At 42.0% G+C, this 19,498-nt stretch overlaps 1 protein-coding gene across 3 annotated transcripts in view; it reads left to right on the top strand.

Moving 5' to 3' along the window:
• Positions 1–19,498, top strand: part of rhobtb2a (Rho related BTB domain containing 2a) — a 53,368-nt gene that overhangs the window by 11,694 nt on the left and 22,176 nt on the right. For all 3 annotated transcript variants that reach the window (XM_078565408.1, XM_078565410.1, XM_078565409.1), the window contains exons 2-6: positions 3,374–3,575; positions 7,818–7,921; positions 8,916–9,101; positions 10,754–11,745; positions 17,442–17,560. In XM_078565408.1, coding sequence (XP_078421534.1) covers positions 3,384–3,575; positions 7,818–7,921; positions 8,916–9,101; positions 10,754–11,745; positions 17,442–17,560 — 1,593 coding nt within the window. In that variant the 5' untranslated portion in view covers positions 3,374–3,383. The remainder of the gene's footprint in view (positions 1–3,373; positions 3,576–7,817; positions 7,922–8,915; positions 9,102–10,753; positions 11,746–17,441; positions 17,561–19,498) is intronic.

Here is a 19,498-nt window from a genome sequence, read left to right on the forward strand (position 1 = left end):
CTCCCCATCCGAGATCTGGGCCTGTTCTTTGTCGGGCTTCCCCCACGCCAGGTAAATCCTCCCGCCAGCATAAAAATCGAGGCGGGGCAGGAAACAGCCCTTAAGTGGCCAGTAAGTCCTTGCCCACCCCATTGTAAAAGCGCTGTGTAGTGGGGGCAGGAACCTGGAGGGAATCCCACTCCTTCAATTGTATGCTTCCCTGCCCCCGCCCCACCCACCTAAAAACATTCTGACCCACGTTCCCCTTCCAGATAGTGGTCTTGTGGTGCAGTGGGCTGTATTCCTGCCTCTGCACCAGAAGCGCCCGGGTTCTGGACCCATCCCAGGAAATGACGGTCAAGGAAGGTGCATTCAGAACGTGGCCAAACAGGTCGATTATTAACCGGTAAATCCTTCCAACATGCACCAATGGCAGACGGTGAGAGCGGGTGAGATTTCTGGTCAGCCACTGGTCAGTGATGGAATGAAAGTTGGAGGTTCAGCCATCACTATCCATAGCTGCAGGCTACAGCATGTACAAGTGCATGTTGCCACAGCAACGTGGACTCGATTGTCTCTCACAAACACCAATCTGGATAACATTGCACAGTTCAATTGATGTGAAAAACTCCAAGTGCCGAACCACAAACCACTGCAACCTTGTACGCTGCATGCAACACCAGTTTATTGTGCCATGGCAGTGCCCTTCATAATGTCATCTGATACTGGTTAATGTAATAACTAAAAACCTGAGAGCCTCATCTGCCACTAATGCAACTGAAATTAGATCTGATACGAGCGATGTGCTGAACAATTTAAACAGTACTCCAGTTTTCCGAGTCCTCACTGTGTCTATAAATAGATCATAGCCCAGTTTGGACTTCAGCATTTTTGTCTTGCATTCAGTGCATGAAAACTAGATGGCTGATAAAAATCTGCTGATTGTGTCAGGAATCTGAAAAGAGAGAAGCCAGTGCTTCTAATCCACCTTTTAAGCTATTTCGTTCTTTCTGTGGATACCCAATGATACAATCCTTCCCATCCTGGAGGGGTAGCTACGAGAGTGCTATCTCTGGGCCACAGCTAATTCTATGGATGTCACAATGTAATTCCAGATTGTATTCAATAATGCCTGCACCAATCATGAGCCCAGCTACCAAAACTGGCCAATAAGTTCATCATTCATCAATGGTAAATATGATAAGCCAATGGGTAAGGGTTTGCACCATGGCTCAGTGAGTTTATCCAATGACGAACTGAGTCATGTAGACCCTAAGAGGTCCCAGTTTCAATCCTTGCCCAACATTGGGTTAGCTGGCGCTGTTACGAAAGTATAATCATTTTTGATATATTTTAATGATTTGTTGTAGTGGGTGTGAGTGTAGATGGTTCTGTCTGTGTGATTTAATTACATTTGGAGTCAGGCAGACTGCAAGCTTGAAATTATCAAAAGAAGCTAGGTGTAGAAATGTACTTGAAATGCTAATGAGTAAACATGGATGCATGTAAGGTGTGAAGGGAATTTGCATTTTTTAGGTAAGCAAAGAGATTGTTTGGATTTCAAAAGGATGTTAGTATGTTTACAGCTAGCCAGATAAGTAAGACTAAGGAGTGTGTTTATTTTTCCCAAAGGTTACTGACAATATTGGCAATATCAAAGTTTTTAATATTATGGGAAAGTTACAGTTCCAAAGGCATATGGAACAATGGAATTTACATATTAAAGAGAGGGAAATGTATATAAAGGAGAGTGAAAGGCTACGTGGGGGCCATGAAAGATCTAACAGGAGTGTGTGAAACAGCCTTGAAGAAGCCTCCAGGCATTTGTGCATCTGTTGTGTCCAGTAACTGAAGTTGGAGAAAACCATTTGGAATTCCACTGTCAAGTGGGTACTGTGTTAACTTTCTGGTTCTGTTTTAAATCTAAAATCTATTTTGGACTATTGCCTTAAAAGGGGTGTGTAACAGTCAGGTTAATTAGGAATTTTAAATTTGTTATCACAGTCAGTAATTGTAGTCTTATGTATGTACTTTACATCTTTTCTTTTTGTTAATACATTTTTTAATTTAATTTTTAAAATCTCTAAAGGTCTTAGTGGACTCATTGCTTCTGAATTCAGTGCACACATCTTCTCGTAATAAATACAAATTGCAAAACTATTGTGATAGAGTGGCCAAGTTTCCCTTCTGGATTTGGTCTGCCTGGCAGACATCATCTGCCACATCATAATAAATAGATTGGCAGCAGAACATGTAGAATTTGCCCAAACCTGCCTTATCCAGGAGTATGAGAAAAATCATTTCGGCTTCTCCTGCTCCTGATCTTGATCCATCAGCTGGAAGTGTGCATTTGAACATGATTGGGGTTGTCTGTCAACATAATCAAGGCCTGTATTTGATTGATAGAGTATGATGTTCAGTGCACCATATTCTGTGCTGGGTCGTCCCACTTCTGCAATTCACTGTCTACAACCTTTCATCCAATAAATTGAATAGGTGGAAAATTGCAGCTGTGTCTTCAGTCAGACAAAAGGGAGAACTGGTGAGGAAAAAAAAACATTGGATTATGAGAAATATTCACTTATATACACAAAATAGTTGAACTCCTGATGAATGTTTGTGCTATTTATAAATGCCAGCTGGCATCTAAGATTATATTACAGTCTGGAACTCTTAGCTTTCCAAAATTTCATACAGATTGAACAAACAGTGTGGAGTGTAAGTAAGAAGTTAAATTTTCATTGTAGCTTGAATATTGTACCAATGTATCTGCTGTGTGTGCTGATAGTCATGAGAGGGGAAAAACTCCTTGCAACATTACTGCAATATTACCAGAGTGCAATGTGTGTAAGATTACAGGGAAAATCTATATATAGTGTGGTCTAAATAAAAGATCATTCATGCTCTGAGTTTAAAATTTGAGTGGCGACTGAACTGTATTTGAGCTTTGAGAAAGCTTCATCTGCAAGACAATTCAATTCAGTTCCCTTTCTGACATCAAGTTTATTTTATAAACAAAGACTTGCAAATATAGACATATAGCACCCTTCACAACCTGAGGACATCATTGCCTGCAAAGTGCTTTGAGAAGTACTTCAGAAGGCATTCACTGTTGTAATGTAGAAAACATCATGATTCCCTTTTATTATCAGAGCACTAATAGTGTCACAACTTGCTGCAAATTTGTGTACAGCTCAAGAAGCTTATGTGGGGAAAATAGAGGAGTTGGATTAATTTTTTCATTGCTCCAGCAAAGAACTGGCACAGACATGATGTGCTGAATGGCCTTCTATGCTGTAAACTTAGTTCTCTGGTGGGAAGAAACAAAACGTAGTTTTAACTCTTTCAATTTGTGCATCTTTTTTAATTTGATCATTCTCTTTGTCATGTCTAGCCCATGGTTGATGGATACAAATATGGACTACGAAAGACCAAACGTAGAAACCATCAAGTGTGTGGTCGTGGGTGACAACGCAGTAGGAAAGACCAGGCTTATCTGTGCGAGAGCATGCAATGCCACCCTAACACAATACCAGCTACTGGCCACTCATGTACCAACAGTCTGGGCCATTGACCAATACCGTGTGTGCCAAGAGGTAAGTAGAACATGGGGTTTGTGCGTGTGCATGCGTGCGTGTTTGCATCTCTTTAAATTTTTACCAAGAAATTGGGAGGAAGATCCCAACTAATGCAGGCACAGTTTTTTGCATAAAAAAATTTAACTATTGACAGATCCTGAAGGAACACACCACATCTTTCATTTCAGCACTTTATGACATTCCAAGATTAATAGAGTTCAACAATTTCTGTTTCTGCAGAAAGCAGGTGCTGGCAAGAATTCTGCTCTTGCAATTTCCAGCTCCCCTAGACCCATCTTGCATTTTTTTACTTGTCCTTTTACCACCCTCTCTTTTTTTTCTCTTGGACCATCATTCCTTTTAACATTTAATCACTCTTGTCTTCAACTCTTAGCAAAGGCCTTTTGACATTTCCCCCTTTGCCCTACTTTCTCTCCCTCTGAACTTGCTTAAAACCTGGTACATCTGCAGCATTTTTCATGACTGTCAATAGGTCAACGATCTGAAATGTTAACTGTTTCTGCACAGATGCTGCCTGACCTGCAGACTATTTCCAGCATTTTCTGCTCATGGTGCAATAGTCAATGTGTTCTGCTGTATCTGGCACAGGCATGATGGGCTGAATGGCTTCCTTCTGTCCTATATCATTGATTGGACAGGCTGGGCATGTATCCATTGGAGTTTAGAAGAGTGAGAAGTGATCTTATTGAAACATATAAGATCCCAAGGGGACTTGATGAATGCTGAAAGGATGTTTCCCCTTGTGGGACAGGCGAGAACTAGGGGACACAATTTAAAAATAAGAGGTATCCCATTTAAAACAGAGGTGAGGAGAAATCTTTTCTCTAGAAGGGTCTTGAGACTGTGGAACTCTCTCCCCACCCCCCCACAGAGAGCAGCGGAGGCAGGGTCATTGAATGTTTTTAAGGTTGAATTCGATAGATTCTTGATTGACAAGGGAGTCAAAGGGTATTGGGGTTAGGAAGGAAAGTGGAGTTGAGGACACAATCAGATCAGCCACGGTCTTATTGAATGACAGAGTAGGGCTTGAGAGGCTGAATGGCCTATGCCTGCTCTTAATTTGTAGTTTGTATGCATGTTCATACGCTTGCTGATATTTAAGGGAGTTAGATGCTAAATATAGATGCATTATACTCCAGATTGCCAGTTGGTGAAAGAGAGATCCAGAGCCAGACTATACTTCAGGTAGATTTATTACAGAGTGAAATATTACAGGCATATATCTCCTGATTCCACCCAACTCTTGTGTCAGTAAATGTGTTTTTATACGTGCTCAAGTGACCATCCAAGCAATTCCTTCTACCTTTTATGTACAGTTCAAACAATCGACAGGCATGATCCTCCACAAATGCTTATAAGATGGGAAAAAAGGCCAGGATATTTAATTCTAAAATAATTTAGAGTATTATTAAGACCCAAAATGAAATAATAAGTGGGATTTATGCTTACATTTTGCGTAGTTCTGCTATTTTATTTTATTGGTTCTTTGAATGTGGCTTAGGCTTTTCCTAATTGTCCGAAGGCAGTCAGAGTTGACCATGTAGGCAAGGCCAGAGTAGGTAGGACTGGCAGGTTCCTGTTCCATGAAGGATATCGGTGAACCAATTGGGTTGTTACAAAAAATGCAGCTCGGATTCAGTTGTCTTGGCCCCAAGGCCTGGAATTTCCTCCCTGTATCTCTTCGCTTCGCAACCTCGCTTTCCTCCTTTAGGATGCTCCTTAAAAACCTCCTGTTGGATCAAGCTTTCGGTCATCTCACCTTGTGTTTTCTTACATGGCTCAGTGTCTTATTTTGTTTTCTAATGCTCTGTGAAGCACCGTGGGATGTTTATTATCACAAAAATCACAGAATTGTTACAGTGCAGGAGGCCATTCAGCCCATCATGTCTGCACCGGCTCTCCGAATGAGCAACTCACCTAGTGCCATTCTCCTGCCTTCTCCCTGTAACCCTGCACATCCTTCCTTTTCCAATAACAGTCCAATTCCCTATTGAACCCTTCATTTGAACCTGCCTCCACCACGCTCTCAGGCAGTGCATTCCTGACCTTAACCACTCACTGTGTAAAGAAAGGTTTCTCCTCTTATCATTTTTGCTCCTTTTACTAATTAACCACATTTAAAGATGCTATAGAAGTGACTCTTGTGAATCGTTATTTTTAAGGTGCTAATGCATAAGTGAGTGTAAAACGAAAGCAAAAAACTACAGATGCTTGAAATCTAAAATAAAAAATGGAACATGCTGGAAATACTCAGCAGATCAGACAGGCTCTATAGAGAGAGAGAGAGAGAGAGAGTGTGTGTTAGCGTTTCAGGTTGGTGAACCTTCGCCAGATTTGGTCAATTAAGTTTGGCCACGGTGCGATTTGAACTCGGGACCTCTCGGTTGCAAGTCCAGTACCATAATTGCAAAGCTCCTGTGGTGTCAATTTGATTTTGCAAATGGTAAAATAATTCACTTCAACTCATTATCAGTCACATGGGTAGATTTTGTTCAGGCTTTATTTATAACCATAATAACAAAACTGAAAAGCATTGAGCATGAGAAATTACTTTCTCACTCGGACATGAAAGAGAATTTATGTTTTTGACATTAAGGCGAATGGTCTGGAAAATGCAACTGAAGAGAAAATATTAGTTCAAGTATGTGTGTCAGTAGCGCTCTTGCCTGAGTCAGAAGGTAGTACCTTCAAGCTCTACTCCAGAGAACGAAGCACACAATCTAGCCTGACATACAGGTGCTGAGGGACTGCTGCACTGTTGGACATGCCATCTTTCAGGTGAAATGCTGAAACCCCATCTGCCCTCTCTGGTGGACATAAAAGGCCCTGTGGCCCTATTTCACAGAAGAAGAGGGGAGCTTTCCCTTTGTCCTGGCCAATGTTTATTTCTCAGCTGTTGTAGTGTGCCTTTAAGTGGGTATGTCCATAATCTGTATCCAGCATCAGACAGGACATGATGTCATTTGCCGCTTGACACAGTAGTTGGAATCTGTTAGTTGACTAAGCAAGGCGCAGTAGTAAGAACTCTCCGGCAATGTTAATGCACTGCTGTAATCTTTGAATAAAGAACTCCCAGTATAGTTTACCAGTCCAGTCGAGTAATTGGTGAGTTTGTGTTTGAAGAGTAGAAGGAAACACAACATCACAGTTTGTCCAGTCAATGTCGCATTGCTGTGTGTGGGAGCTTGCTGTGCCCAGATTGACTGCTGCTTTTCCTGTGCACTCCACCTAAATGGATTGTTTGCTGTGTGTCCATCATCTCTTGCAGGTGGAAGGATGCCAACTACTACACTTTTAAAGTACATTATTGGCTGTAAAGCCCTTTGTGATGTTCCGAGGTCATTAAAGGTGCTGTTTAAATGCAAGCTTTTTTCATGAACATCTGGTTCAGCCTATTTAAAAATGACACATTGGCCGCCAAGCATGAACACTGGGCGATAGCCAATTGGTTTTAGAAGATGAAGGTTTTAATTCTGATATTAATTTTTGGATATTCAGTATTCTCCTCAGCTGCAAGTTAAAAAGGGTATCATTGGTATCCTTACCTTAACCCCAAGCTTGTCTCTATAAAGGCACAGTGTGTTATTTGTTCAGGGATGTGGACAATATTGACAAACCAGTATTCATTGACTGTCCCTTGTTCTCCCGCGATTGTTAAGAGCCAAACATGTGAAATTTCGTGGCATCAATCCTTAATATACCTTTTTAGCAGTTTGAAGCTCTGTTCCCTTGTTGTACCCTTGCAGTTTAACTTAGTTATGTTCAAGGTGCACCTTTTCCGTTTCCTTAACTGTCTTCCACATGTCTGTAACATAGCTCCTACCCTTACCTGACACCTCAGACCTTTAACATGAGAAATTAACCTTATTGCTCTTCTCTGCACCATTCCTACTGCTCCAATGTGCTCCTTGTGTCTGAGCAACCAGAACTGGATGTAGTATTCAAGGTGCAATTTGATCATTATTCACTTGTAGACACAGTTTTTTTCTCCACTGTACTGGCAATGTAGTTCAATATGAGCGCCACTCAACATTGGTCTAACATGTTGAATGCCAAATCGACGAAAACACCGAGCTCTCTTTAAGCCTTAATGACTGCAACACACTTGATAGATCACATTTGCAGCTTATCTTCTCTTCATTTGCTGTAGTAATTATAGAGCAGGGTTGCGGGATACACTTTTCAGCTAATAGACTTAAGTTGCGTAAAATGACTTCATCAGTTGTTTTTTTTCCATAGGTTCTGGAGCGTTCACGCGATGTAGTCGATGACGTCAGTGTATCTTTGCGGCTCTGGGATACATTCGGTGATCACCACAAGGACAGGCGGTTTGCCTATGGCAGGTATAGCAATGTAAAAGTTGAACAGGTCATTCTTGGGTCTGTTTGAATGGGGAAATCCCCATTCCGCAGATCTCCAGCTGAAGAAACCGAGAGAGGGGAAAAAAAATCGTGTAACAATCAGTGGCATGAGAAATCTGAGGTCTTTGTAGACCTGATATCTTTGCAAAGATATGCCTCATGATATCCTGTGAAGCTTATTTTCAGAGTGAACCATTGTGAAATGAGGCTTAGAAGACTGCACATGCTTTTTAACCAATTCAGTATTTCTTGAACTAAAATGAGAGAGTGTGATTGTTGAAAATGTGGGTAATTGCAGCCCTCAGCTGATGAAGGATATTGTCGGAATAATGCAGCATCTCTAAGTATCATTCAGCTGCACCGCTAACCATTACCTCTGGAAAGGACACTGCTGCATTATTCTGAAAGTGTGGCCAATCTAATTAGCTGAGAGAAAGCTTCCATCAGGGCCAAAGAAGGAGCAGTTTCCCTTTGCAACAATTTTATTCATTGTATTTTATTCCAGGGGTTTTCATTGTACCCAACCTTCAATGATTCCAATGACACGGAAGCTGAGTTGCTGCCATAAGATTTTATCCATGTGCAATCGATATTCAACTCTGTTATATACATAGCTGGATGTTGTAGTAATTAGCTCTTACAGGCCTCAGTGTAAAAAAAAGCACTCAGCAAATCATAGATACTTTTAAGGGGAGGCTGGATAAACACGTAAGGGAGAAAGTAGAGAATATACTGATAGGGTGAGATGAAAGAGGGTGGGGAGGAGACGTGTGTGTGGAGCATAAATACCAGCATGGACCAGTTGGGCTGAATGGCCTGTTTCTGTGCTGCTGTACGTTCTGTGTACCACAATCCAGCTTCTGAAATTTCATATGCATCAATTAAAAAAGAATACAGAAACATTATATCGCTGTGCACAGAAGTCCCAATTTCATTTGAAATTGTAATGGGTTAATTTCTTGTCTCTCTTGCTCAGGTCTGATGTGGTTGTGCTTTGCTTCTCCATTGCTAACCCCAACTCACTGCACCATGTGAAGACCATGTGGTACCAAGAGATTAAACATTTCTGCCCACGGGCACCTGTCATTTTGGTTGGCTGTCAACTGGACTTGCGGTACACTGACTTGGAAGCAGTTAATCGTGCGCGAAGGCCTCTTGCAAGGTACCGTCCTTAATGTCTATGTTCAAGTCACGTGCATCAATGCGTTCTGTGGTTACCATGTAGGAAGAATTCAGGCTAAAAGTGAGAACTTTCCCCCAAGGTTCAACTGAGTTTGTCCAGTGAATTGATGAGCAATCAGAAAGTCTTGCTCAAATGTGAGTCAGCTCATCTCAGTCAGAATGGTCACCCCAGTCGTCCTCAGCTGGGTTAAGTAAGGTAAGTAAACCTAACCCAAGTTGGGTGAAGGCAGAATTGGGTGAGGTTTTGCATGCCCCACCCTATCCTTCTGCCACTAGAATAGCCTGACTGAACTCACTGTACTGGATCACAAGTGAAGAATGCATACTTAGGTGAGGTACCATTGGGTGGTTAACACCAGTACAACAGCAACCCATTGTGAGTCAATGAGGAGTAATCAATGAAGGGAAAAATGGGCAATAAAGCAAAGGTGTGCTGTGAGAGCCTTACTCGTTTATTATTGTTTAGATTTGGATTATGAGAATATAAATCGCAAATCTCCAGCTAGCTTCATTAATAGACATATGCCCCCTGTTCCCCCAGCCCACTGCCACCCTCCTGCAGAAGAGTGATTGTGTACAATTAACTCCCAACGAAATCAACCGATGTACTCTCAATGAACATTTCTTAAAAGCATTGGCTTAATGTTTGTTTAGAAAGTGATTGAGGATTACATGGATAAATACTGATAGCAGTGAGGGAATATTGAATGTTTCTAGCTACTGCCTAAGTCATTTGAGGCTTTTCTCAATGTCAGTACTCATCACCATGCAAAGCTCATCATTTTCCAGCTAAAAAAGCTGACAATGGCTCAATTATAGCTGTGGAAATGGGTCTTGGGCAGTAACTTATCAACCACCTGTCATTTGCCCCAGTGGCTATTCAGCTTCATTGAAGTCAGTGGAATTGAATATCGTTTGCGGAGAGGGGTGTTGGGGATGAGGCGGGGTGTTAATATTGGGTAGCCGATTAAATGCTGCCTGTTTGCACCACTACCCAATCCTTACCCCATAGACTTCTCACTGACCAGCACCAATTCCGTGTTGTGATTACGTCCCCGAATCTCATGTGAATTTTTTTCTCTCCCTTCCATTCAAACTGATTAATACTCTAGCCGCCAATCCAATGAAGAACTGGCTGAGCAAGTTGGACAGACTTTATTGTCTTTCATTTGCGAGTGATATATTCCCATTGCTTGGAACCACAGGTCCACACGGTTCACATTTAAAATTCTACATGACTGAATCTGTGTCCTGGATTTCTTTCAAAACTTTTCCATTTGCTCCTTTCAACGTTGTTAGAGATGTCAGATCTCAAGATGGGTTCTGCCAGAGTACCTATTTCGCTCCATCAAAATATCATGAACTGTAATGCAGATTGGCTGAGGCAATGTGGTGTTTACAATATGAACTTGTACTTTGCAAAATTGAATATATTCTTCCTGTTTGCAAAATCTAGATTCAAACAATCATTTAAGCGCACTAAAATACCCCAAACATCACGGCTTGACGTTTCCAACAAATTGTGTCTTAGCAAGAAAGTAGTTATAGAAAGCACTAAGGCATTAATGCATGATATGTGGCATGTTTTGAGTTACCTTATCCAGCTTACACGGTATTTTTATGCATTCACAGGCCAATAAAACACAATGAGATTTTGCCTCCTGAAAAGGGCCGCGAGGTAGCCAAAGAACTGGGTATCCCCTATTACGAAACCAGTGTGGTGGCCCAATTCGGCATTAAGGATGTCTTCGATAATGCCATCAGAGCTGCCTTGATTTCCAGGCGGCACCTCCAGTTCTGGAAGTCACACCTGAGGAATGTTCAGAAGCCTCTACTCCAGGCCCCATTCCTGCCCCCCAAACCACCTCCCCCCATCATCACTGTTCCAGATCCCCCCAAAACCAATGAAGAGCACCCTGCCCACTTGTTGGCAAATCCCCTTTGTGCAGACGTCATCTTAGTGCTTCAGGACAAAATTAAAATCTATGCTCACAAGATTTATTTGTCTACCTCCTCCTCTAAATTTTATGACTTGTTTCTAATGGACCTCAGTGAGGAACCAGAGTCTGGTGGCGCACGAGCGGTGAGCCACAATGACAAGCAGGGCAGGGAATATTTAATGAGAGCTGCAAGTTTTGACGTCAGTGAAAGCATAGATGAAGTTCCTACCATCCAACCATTATCCAACCTTAGAGCCTCCACAAGTGATGGTATCTTGAAACTTAATGCCTCTGATAGTAGTGCAAGAGCAAAGGCTTGGTTCAAAAGAGGGAAGATTTTGTCATTGTGGAGCAGAGCTTTCATCAGTATCCAGGAAGAGATGGCGGAAGATCCCATCACATTTAACAGTCGGCTGATGACTGTCGTCAGGATGGACTACTCAGTTCATCCTGATGCGTTCAGCGCAGTCATGCGTTACTTGTACACTGGCCAGCTGGATGAGAACGAGAAGGAGCTGATGCAGATAGCCCACATCGCAGAGCTGCTGGAGGTTTTCGACTTGCGTATGATGGTGGCCAATATTTTGAACAACGAGGCCTTCATGAACCAAGAGATTACAAAAGCGTTCCATGTGAGGAGGGCAAATCGTGTAAAAGAATGCCTTGCCAAAGGGACTTTCTCAGGTAAGCATGTGTAGTGTGGTTTCTATATGCATTTACATACCAGTGTTTAGACAGATGGTCTCTGACAATTTAGTCAGATGTCTTGGTGATGCAATGCGTTTATGTATGAACGTACACCACCAGAGGCATATGACGTGGATTTACACTTGTAATACTACATTTCAGTTTCTTATCTCAGCTAAGGAACACTGTTTATTTTGTTTAATAGCTTAGGAATAAAAATTTGAGATATCAAGTCATCTGTTTGCAAGGTGCTTCAGTCAAGGGCCTGGGAAATGTTTAACAGGGGAACCATGCTTGCCATTGAAGACCCTATACATGATTCTCAGCCATTGAGAGTGTTGAAGATAGGTATTGCTTCAGTGCTCCAATTGGGTTATGTTTTTATAGATTTGAGGCCAGTTTAACAGGAGGGGCTTTACTGTAAGGAGGTATGTGTGCTTGGCCAATGCTGGATCTGAGAATAGCGACCTATTCATTCTGGACAATGGTGCCCATTTTGGACAATGGTGGGTTGGGCTTTGGGCAGAGGTGTTACCAGTCAAACCAACCTGACCATGGGGGCCTGAAAAAAGGTTTAAAGCTCATTGCTTGCGTATGCAAAGGTTTGGGTACTGCATGTTGATTTTTTTTTTTAGCCTGTAACAATATGGCGGGCTCATAATGAGCATTTGTTCCTCCCCACAATATTGGAGATTGAAGAGGCTGTTTAGTGCCTCCAAAGCAGAATTTATAGGCCACTGTCTCCTTGAAAAATTGCTTATTCACAAAGTCACCACCTGATTGCAGAGCACACATTCACTAAAAGCCCAGAGTACCCAGTGGTGTGGAATATACCAAAGAAAATGCTTCCTTTTGATTGATTGTAATTCTGCTTCACTGGTGTAAATTTGGCCACTATATCTTCACAAGATTTGCAGTATTGGTTTTGATGAGGAAGGCTGTTCACCTGCTTTGATCGTCACCTTGCATAACACCAAGCTCACCATCTTCTCATTACACCCTTGGGCTGGCTGGCTCTTAGACATGTTCAGTGTTCTCGTGTCAGCTTCATATCTTCTTTTCAACTTGTTGCTGATGCTCAACCTCTGTGTGAGGATATTAGCCTATGGTGTGCTAAAATTGCCCTTCACAGTCCTGACCTGTTCCGTCTTGTCATCTTCTTTTGAGTTCAGTTTCTCCAAACCATGAATATCTTTATCAGTTTCCCCGTGAAATGTTCTCTTCTCTTTAAGGCTGAAGAGACTAAACTGCCAATGCATGTCTCCCTATTAGCCCCAACCTTGCAGTGTTGTAAATTGATCCTTATTAGTAACTGCGACTGGTTTGGTAAGACTCTTAGCACCATGTGCAGGCAGAGTGACTGTAGGATACTCATGTCTCCTCAAACCTTCAAATAAAATTAGTATTTTGTGATCGGAGCTCAAGAACTGATGAGTTAAAATTGGCTGACATTAATAAACTTAGTTGATGCCTTGTGCAGTGCTTCACCACATGTCAATGAGGACTTGCAGTGCCTGACTAAAGCTTGTACCTTTTTGTGAAATGAAAAGGAGGCAGATGAGTTGAGATAAGATCGGCCATGATCTAACTGAATAGCAAAACAGCCTCAAGGGGCTAAATAGCCTCCTCAAGTACCTCGAGGCCAAGAGACTTGGTGCTGTAGTGAGTCACAGCATTGTCTTTCCACTTTTGCACTTAGGATTTGGATCCAATCCAGACTGGTGGGCCTGTTTCACTCAAAGGATACAGGAATATTTGGTGTAGGAAACAGAAGTTAAAAACACTGGCAAAGTATAATTGTTCTTTCACATTTGGGGTAGAAGATAATGTTGGGATGAAAGTTAAGATCCATCTGTGTTCCAGATGGACTGGGACCAGAAATATAATAGAGGCACTCTTGAATCCAATAGAGAATTCAGCAGAAGCGTTTTTACCCAGATAGTAATGAGGATGTGGAACTCAATAACACAGGGAGTGGTTGAAGTGAATAGGATAGGTGCATTAAGGGGAAGCTAGATCAACACATGAGGGAGAAATTAATAGAAAGATGCGTTGACAGGGTGAGCTGAAAAGGAATGAGAGGAGGCTCATGAGGAGCACAAACACCATCATGAACCAGTTGGGCCGAATGGCCTGATCCCATGCTAGGGAATTCCAGATTTTGCTGCTTGGCATGCCCAAAATGTTTTACTCTCCACCACTTGCATCCCTCGCTTGGATGAGCACCAATGTTCACCATCCCTCCTCCTTGCCAGAAATTTATCTGTAAATCTTGGTAAGAAAACCCAAGCGGCCACAAAATGCTGTGACCTCAAGAATAAGAAGCAGCTGAGGAACAGTTGATTGAATTAAAAGGAGAAGCGATGAATAATTCAGTGGCTTCATGGGGGGAATCATTTGTTTCACTTGAACGATTGAGAATTAACCAGGGCGTCCAGACAACCTGTTGATGTTGGATTCTGACACGTTGCACAGGTAACAGATGGCGGGTGTGCAAGTGAATATAATTAAAACCACTAAGATAAAAGCAAAAAACTGCGGATGCTGGAAATCCAAAACAAAAACAAAAATACCTGGAAAAACTCAGCAGGTCTGGCAGCATCTGCGGAGAGGAACACAGTTAACGTTTCGAGTCTGTTGAAGAGTCGAAACGTTAACTGTGTTCCTCTCCGCAGATGCTGCCAGACCTCCTGAGTTTTTCCAGGTATAATTAAAACCACAATGGTCTCCTTTTCATGACATTTCCTTGGCTTGACAGTCCGCTCAATCAACATAGAAGATCACATTTATCAGGTATAAGGAGCTGCAATTTCAGTAAACAGATTCTCAACAGTGCTCAAAAGGTTGCTCCTAATTTTACAGGTGCTATTCTCCACTTTTCTACCCGCTGAAATATGCAAAAGATCAATCCAGAATCTGTTCCTCTTTCCCAGTTTTCGCTCCCTGGAGAATTTGCTCTGCTTAGAAATTGAGCTTGAGGCATTTCTAGGAAATCTATTTGCACTCCTCTGGGAATTTAATTTGCACACATGAAAGGAATTTATTGCAGAGTTGGCTGTGTTTCTTTATACAAGACAGGAGGATTATGTGTAGCTAAAATGGGGGAAAACAAGGATTCCACTTTTGCTGCAATTGGTTCTGAAGTTCACTGAGTTCCAAGATAGCAGTCAAAAGACAGAGTTTGGAAAAAGGTTCCCAAATCGTTCCTTAAAATCATTCAGAAATAAAATATTTGGTTGTTTTTTGCTGACAGCTCACTAGTTGAAATCTCTGTATCTTTTTATCAAGTTCTGTGTTCAGGTGCTAATCAGTTTTGGCACTTGTATTCCTTGCCTGAAGTTGAATCAACTAACAGAAGCTCAAAACTTTGGGTTCCTTAATCCAAAGGTGACGCTTGGTCATGCGATGTAAAGTAGAAAAGTTCAGCAGTCTAGATAAATACTCTGATCCACACCCAGCATTTTCAACAGATGATGGTGCCATTCCTTGTCAAACACAATATTTGTGCCAAGAAAATCAAAGTTTAAAGCAGTGCTACAACTCACATTGATTTTTCCCTCATTAATATTGAGATGTCAAGGGCTTGGAGAGGAGATTTCTGAGAATGTCACCGGGGATGCTGGACTTCAGTTAGGTGGAGAGACTTGAGAAGATGAGATTTTGCTCCTCTTGTTGCAAAGAAGGTTCATGGGAGATTTAACAGTGCTGTTCAAAATTATGAAAGTTTTGACAGAGTAGATTGTTTCCAATGACAGGAGGATCAGTAACCAAAAGATACAGCCTTAAGACATTTGGCGAGGGGCCATTTCTATTTTTACGCAGTGCGTATTGATCTGGGATACACTGCCTTAAGCAAATTGAGTAATAACTTAGAAAAGGGAATTGGGTGTATACTTAAAAAGAAAATATTTGCAGTGTTTTGTAGAAAGAGCAGGGAGTGGGAGAAATTGCTTGCTCTTAACATCTGCTATCAGGTATATTGAAAGGATTTACAGGCTGATAATCAACCTGTTTGTCCATGTCATGAACTCACCTACCATGGCCATCAAGTCCCGGCATGGGACTCGAACCCAGAGCTACTGACCCAGATGTAGGGACATCACCACTGTGCCAAACGCCACCACCACACACTCCCACTGCCCCCACCCCCAGAAGTTTATAACAAGTAAGGTGAAGTAATTCAGGCAAAACATTTCATCGAAAAGGTAATAGAATTGTTGATCAAGTTACCAGGGAATGGCATAGAAATATTTAAGAGACAATGATATGATTTTCTGGAGAAAGGATTGAGGGGTGTAGGGAAGTGATGGATAAGTAGAATTTATCCCACAGCAAGGATGTACTATTTGACCAAATTACCTTTCTTTTTTCCAAAAGGTTCTTCTGAGCTATGTAGCGCGAGGTTGTCACACTCATCCAGATCATTGCCAGCGCACAATTCCTAAACACCTCTTCCTTTAATATCCCTCACATCATTTCCCTCCCAAGCCTATCCATGAGAAAGTGCCTGACCTTTGCCAAGACATTTCTGGTTACTGGGCTACAGAAGATTGTGAAAGCAGATTCATAATTCTTAGCACTCTGCTCCAATTCTTATTGGCCTTTCCAAAGTTGTATATTCAAGTTAACAGGGTGCAAGCAAAAAGATGTCCAGTTCTGGTCAGGAGCTATCAACTTAGGAGATAATTGATATTTTTACTTCATTCCTACGAACCATTTCTTGAGATGTTGATGGCAGGGAGACCAGAACAAGGGGACATAATCTTAAAATTAGAGCTAAGCTGATCAGGGGTAAGAGCACAGAGGAGGCCCAGCTGGGGGATTCAACCAGTGCACTGTCAAGGAACTGTGCAGCAAAGAAGATCAACAAAAGCCAATGGAGTGATCAGGACAAAAGTAACGTGGATGAAATGATTGGGATGCAGACAAAGCTAAGTTGGAGGGAGAACAGGTCCTGAAAGAGTTCCTGGTTGGTGGAATTTTAATGAAAGAATGTGCTGTCAGTTGTAGCAGAGAGAGTGAAATCTGAGAGGAATATCGAGGGCTTTGAACAGAGCTTCGATGGAAGACTATATATAGGGCGGAATCTTGTTGAGCCATGTACAGTGCCCAGCTCTATTCAACAAGATTGTCATTGGGAGAACAGATAAACATTTATACTCAGGTGGTGAGGCTCTTGCAGGGAGGAAAAAGGTTCATTTTTAATGACGGTGTGTTGACTACCAAGCCCAATAGTGTGTCTCCCATTCAGATGCAGTTGATCCCGTGTCTTGAGTAGGAAGTGGCGAATTACTTTTTTGATCTCTGACAGCACTTGCTTTAGTTGGGTCATTTCGTCATTTTAAAGGCTTCTGTTGGTTATTTGGCCAACAAATCCCATAGTGCTGACTTGCCTTACAAACCATCATAGACATCATGCTCAACATCATTCTGAAAGTTGGTGTCTTATTGACTGAGGGATCAGGATACCTGTCAATATTTGCACACTTGTCTGGCTAATGCAGTTCATAATGTTGTCTCCGTGGCAACCGCACAAAGAGGTGCATTGTGGTTCTCCACATATATAATGTTAGCCTTTAAAGCAGTGCAGCTGATCATTCAGGCACTTGATCATGTTTACATGTTCAAGTTTTGAAGCATTCGGGGGCACAAGCTGTGTTGAAATGAACTTCACTGCTCTTGTTTCACAACAGATGTGGTCTTCAAGCTGGATGATGGGACAATCTGCGCGCATAAACCCTTGCTGATCTCCAGCTGTGACTGGATGGCCGCAATGTTCGGAGGTCCATTTGTGGAGAGTTCAACCAAAGAGGTAAGGAAGCAATTGATGGGCGATTTATTATGGGTTGCTGTTGCATGGACAATGCAAAGGACAAAGGAGTTGACCTTGACTTTGTGAAAATTCAATTGAAGTAAAATCTTGCTTGAGCCCCATTTGCACAATTACACAAAGTTACAAGGTCTACCTCAAGAGGTTTCCAGAAGCAAGGTATTTGTTACCTATAGGCTTCCAAACCAAATGAGATCAAACTGTGTTTCAAAGTTTGTCTTCCTCACATATGGCTGTAAGATGCTTATTTGAACTCCAGCTGGCACTGAAGAGCAGCTAATCTGAATCAGACCAGAGGGTAATGACTTCCACCCACATTCAAATGGAACCAACATTCCAAAAGTAAATTCAATTTTCACACGCTGGTGATTGCCTCCCCTTTTCTCTCCATCTATCCCCACCCCTCTGCACACCACAAGACTCAGTGATGATGGGATAAGCCGCTGACCCCATTGGGAAAAGGCATTGAGATGTTCCCATTCGTCGCACTGTTCTGGGCTAGGGAACGGGAGGAGAAAACAGCAGCCAGGCTTCTAGCTCGTCTTGGTCATTCACTGACTCTGCAGGAGAACTGCAGATAGTTTTCATATGCAAACAATCTGAAACACACAGTGGTCACAAAAATTAGCACTGACATAAAGAACCGGAGGGCGGCTACTACCCATTTAGATTGGTGCGCACTGTTACTGTTGATGGCAGCAACTACAAGGGAAGAAAGAGGATATTGGGGTCACAAATGTGCAACGATAAGTAACTGATTATAAGTTGCTCATGTGTTTACAGAATGGTGTTTGCCCATCAGTCCACATCAGGTGACACCTTTCACCTGTCATCATCTGAAGCAGATGTTGTAGAAAATGTATTGCTCTCTTTAACCTCCAGTGCTGCATTGCATCCTGCATTGCAACTGCAGCATCGGATCAGTAATGAGTCTGAAATGCTGAGGTTGCATTAAGACTGCAGCAGTCAGTTGGCCGTGTGAACTAAGCAATAATTGCATTTCTTCACAATTTGGTGTTCACATTAAAGGAACAGGTATTGAAACAAGTACTTTGTTGACCTATAAACCTGTCTATAAACACCAACTATAAAAGAAATATCTCAATTTTTCACATTGATGCCAACTGTGACGAAGTGTCATTTGCTTTACCATGGCTCAAAGAATTGGATTCTGTCCAAGGGCACAAACAATATTTTGGCACTGCAAAGTAATTGATAACCGATTTTATTGCCCTTCTGGTTGAGAATTATCTCTCTAGAAAGTGGAATCAATGACCTTATGTAATACTTGAAGAGGCCCATTTTTGGTGGAAGAAAACATCAGGATCATTGACAACAACAGAAAATGCTGGAAAAACCTAGCAGGTCTAACAGCATCTGTGGAGAGGAAAATAAAACAGTTAACGTTTTGAGTCTATGTGACTCTTCATCAGAGCCCTGAAGAAGAACCATACAGACTTAAAACGTTAACTCTCTTTGTTTTTCTCTCTCCACAGATGCTGTCAGACCTGCTGAGTTTTTCCAGCATTTTCTGTTTTTGTTTCAGATTTCCATCATCCGCAGTATTTTGCTTTTATCAAGATCATTGACCCTTCCTTCACTAGGTCTCCACCTGCCACCACAGCCCTCAGCTCCTGTACTTGTCAATGTACTTCAAAACTGTCCTCTCTTATTTCTCCTAAGCTGTAAATTAGGTTCTTCCTCCACCCTCCAGTTTACCCTCTAGAAATCAAGACCCTGAACAACATTTTTTTAAAAATCAGGGCTTCAAAATTGTACAATTCCTTTCTTCCAACAAATTGTACCGAAGTTTTGAAACCAAAGTTTGGTGGCCGGTAAACGCTGAGTTACCCTCGGCTGTTTCCAAACGTGTTGTCCTGCGCTTTGGCCTTTCCGCCATGCTTCATAATTTATGGACAA

This window comes from Cetorhinus maximus, chromosome 20 (genome assembly GCF_964194155.1).
Source record: "Cetorhinus maximus chromosome 20, sCetMax3.hap1.1, whole genome shotgun sequence".
In the NCBI taxonomy this organism is placed as follows: domain Eukaryota; kingdom Metazoa; phylum Chordata; class Chondrichthyes; order Lamniformes; family Cetorhinidae; genus Cetorhinus; species Cetorhinus maximus.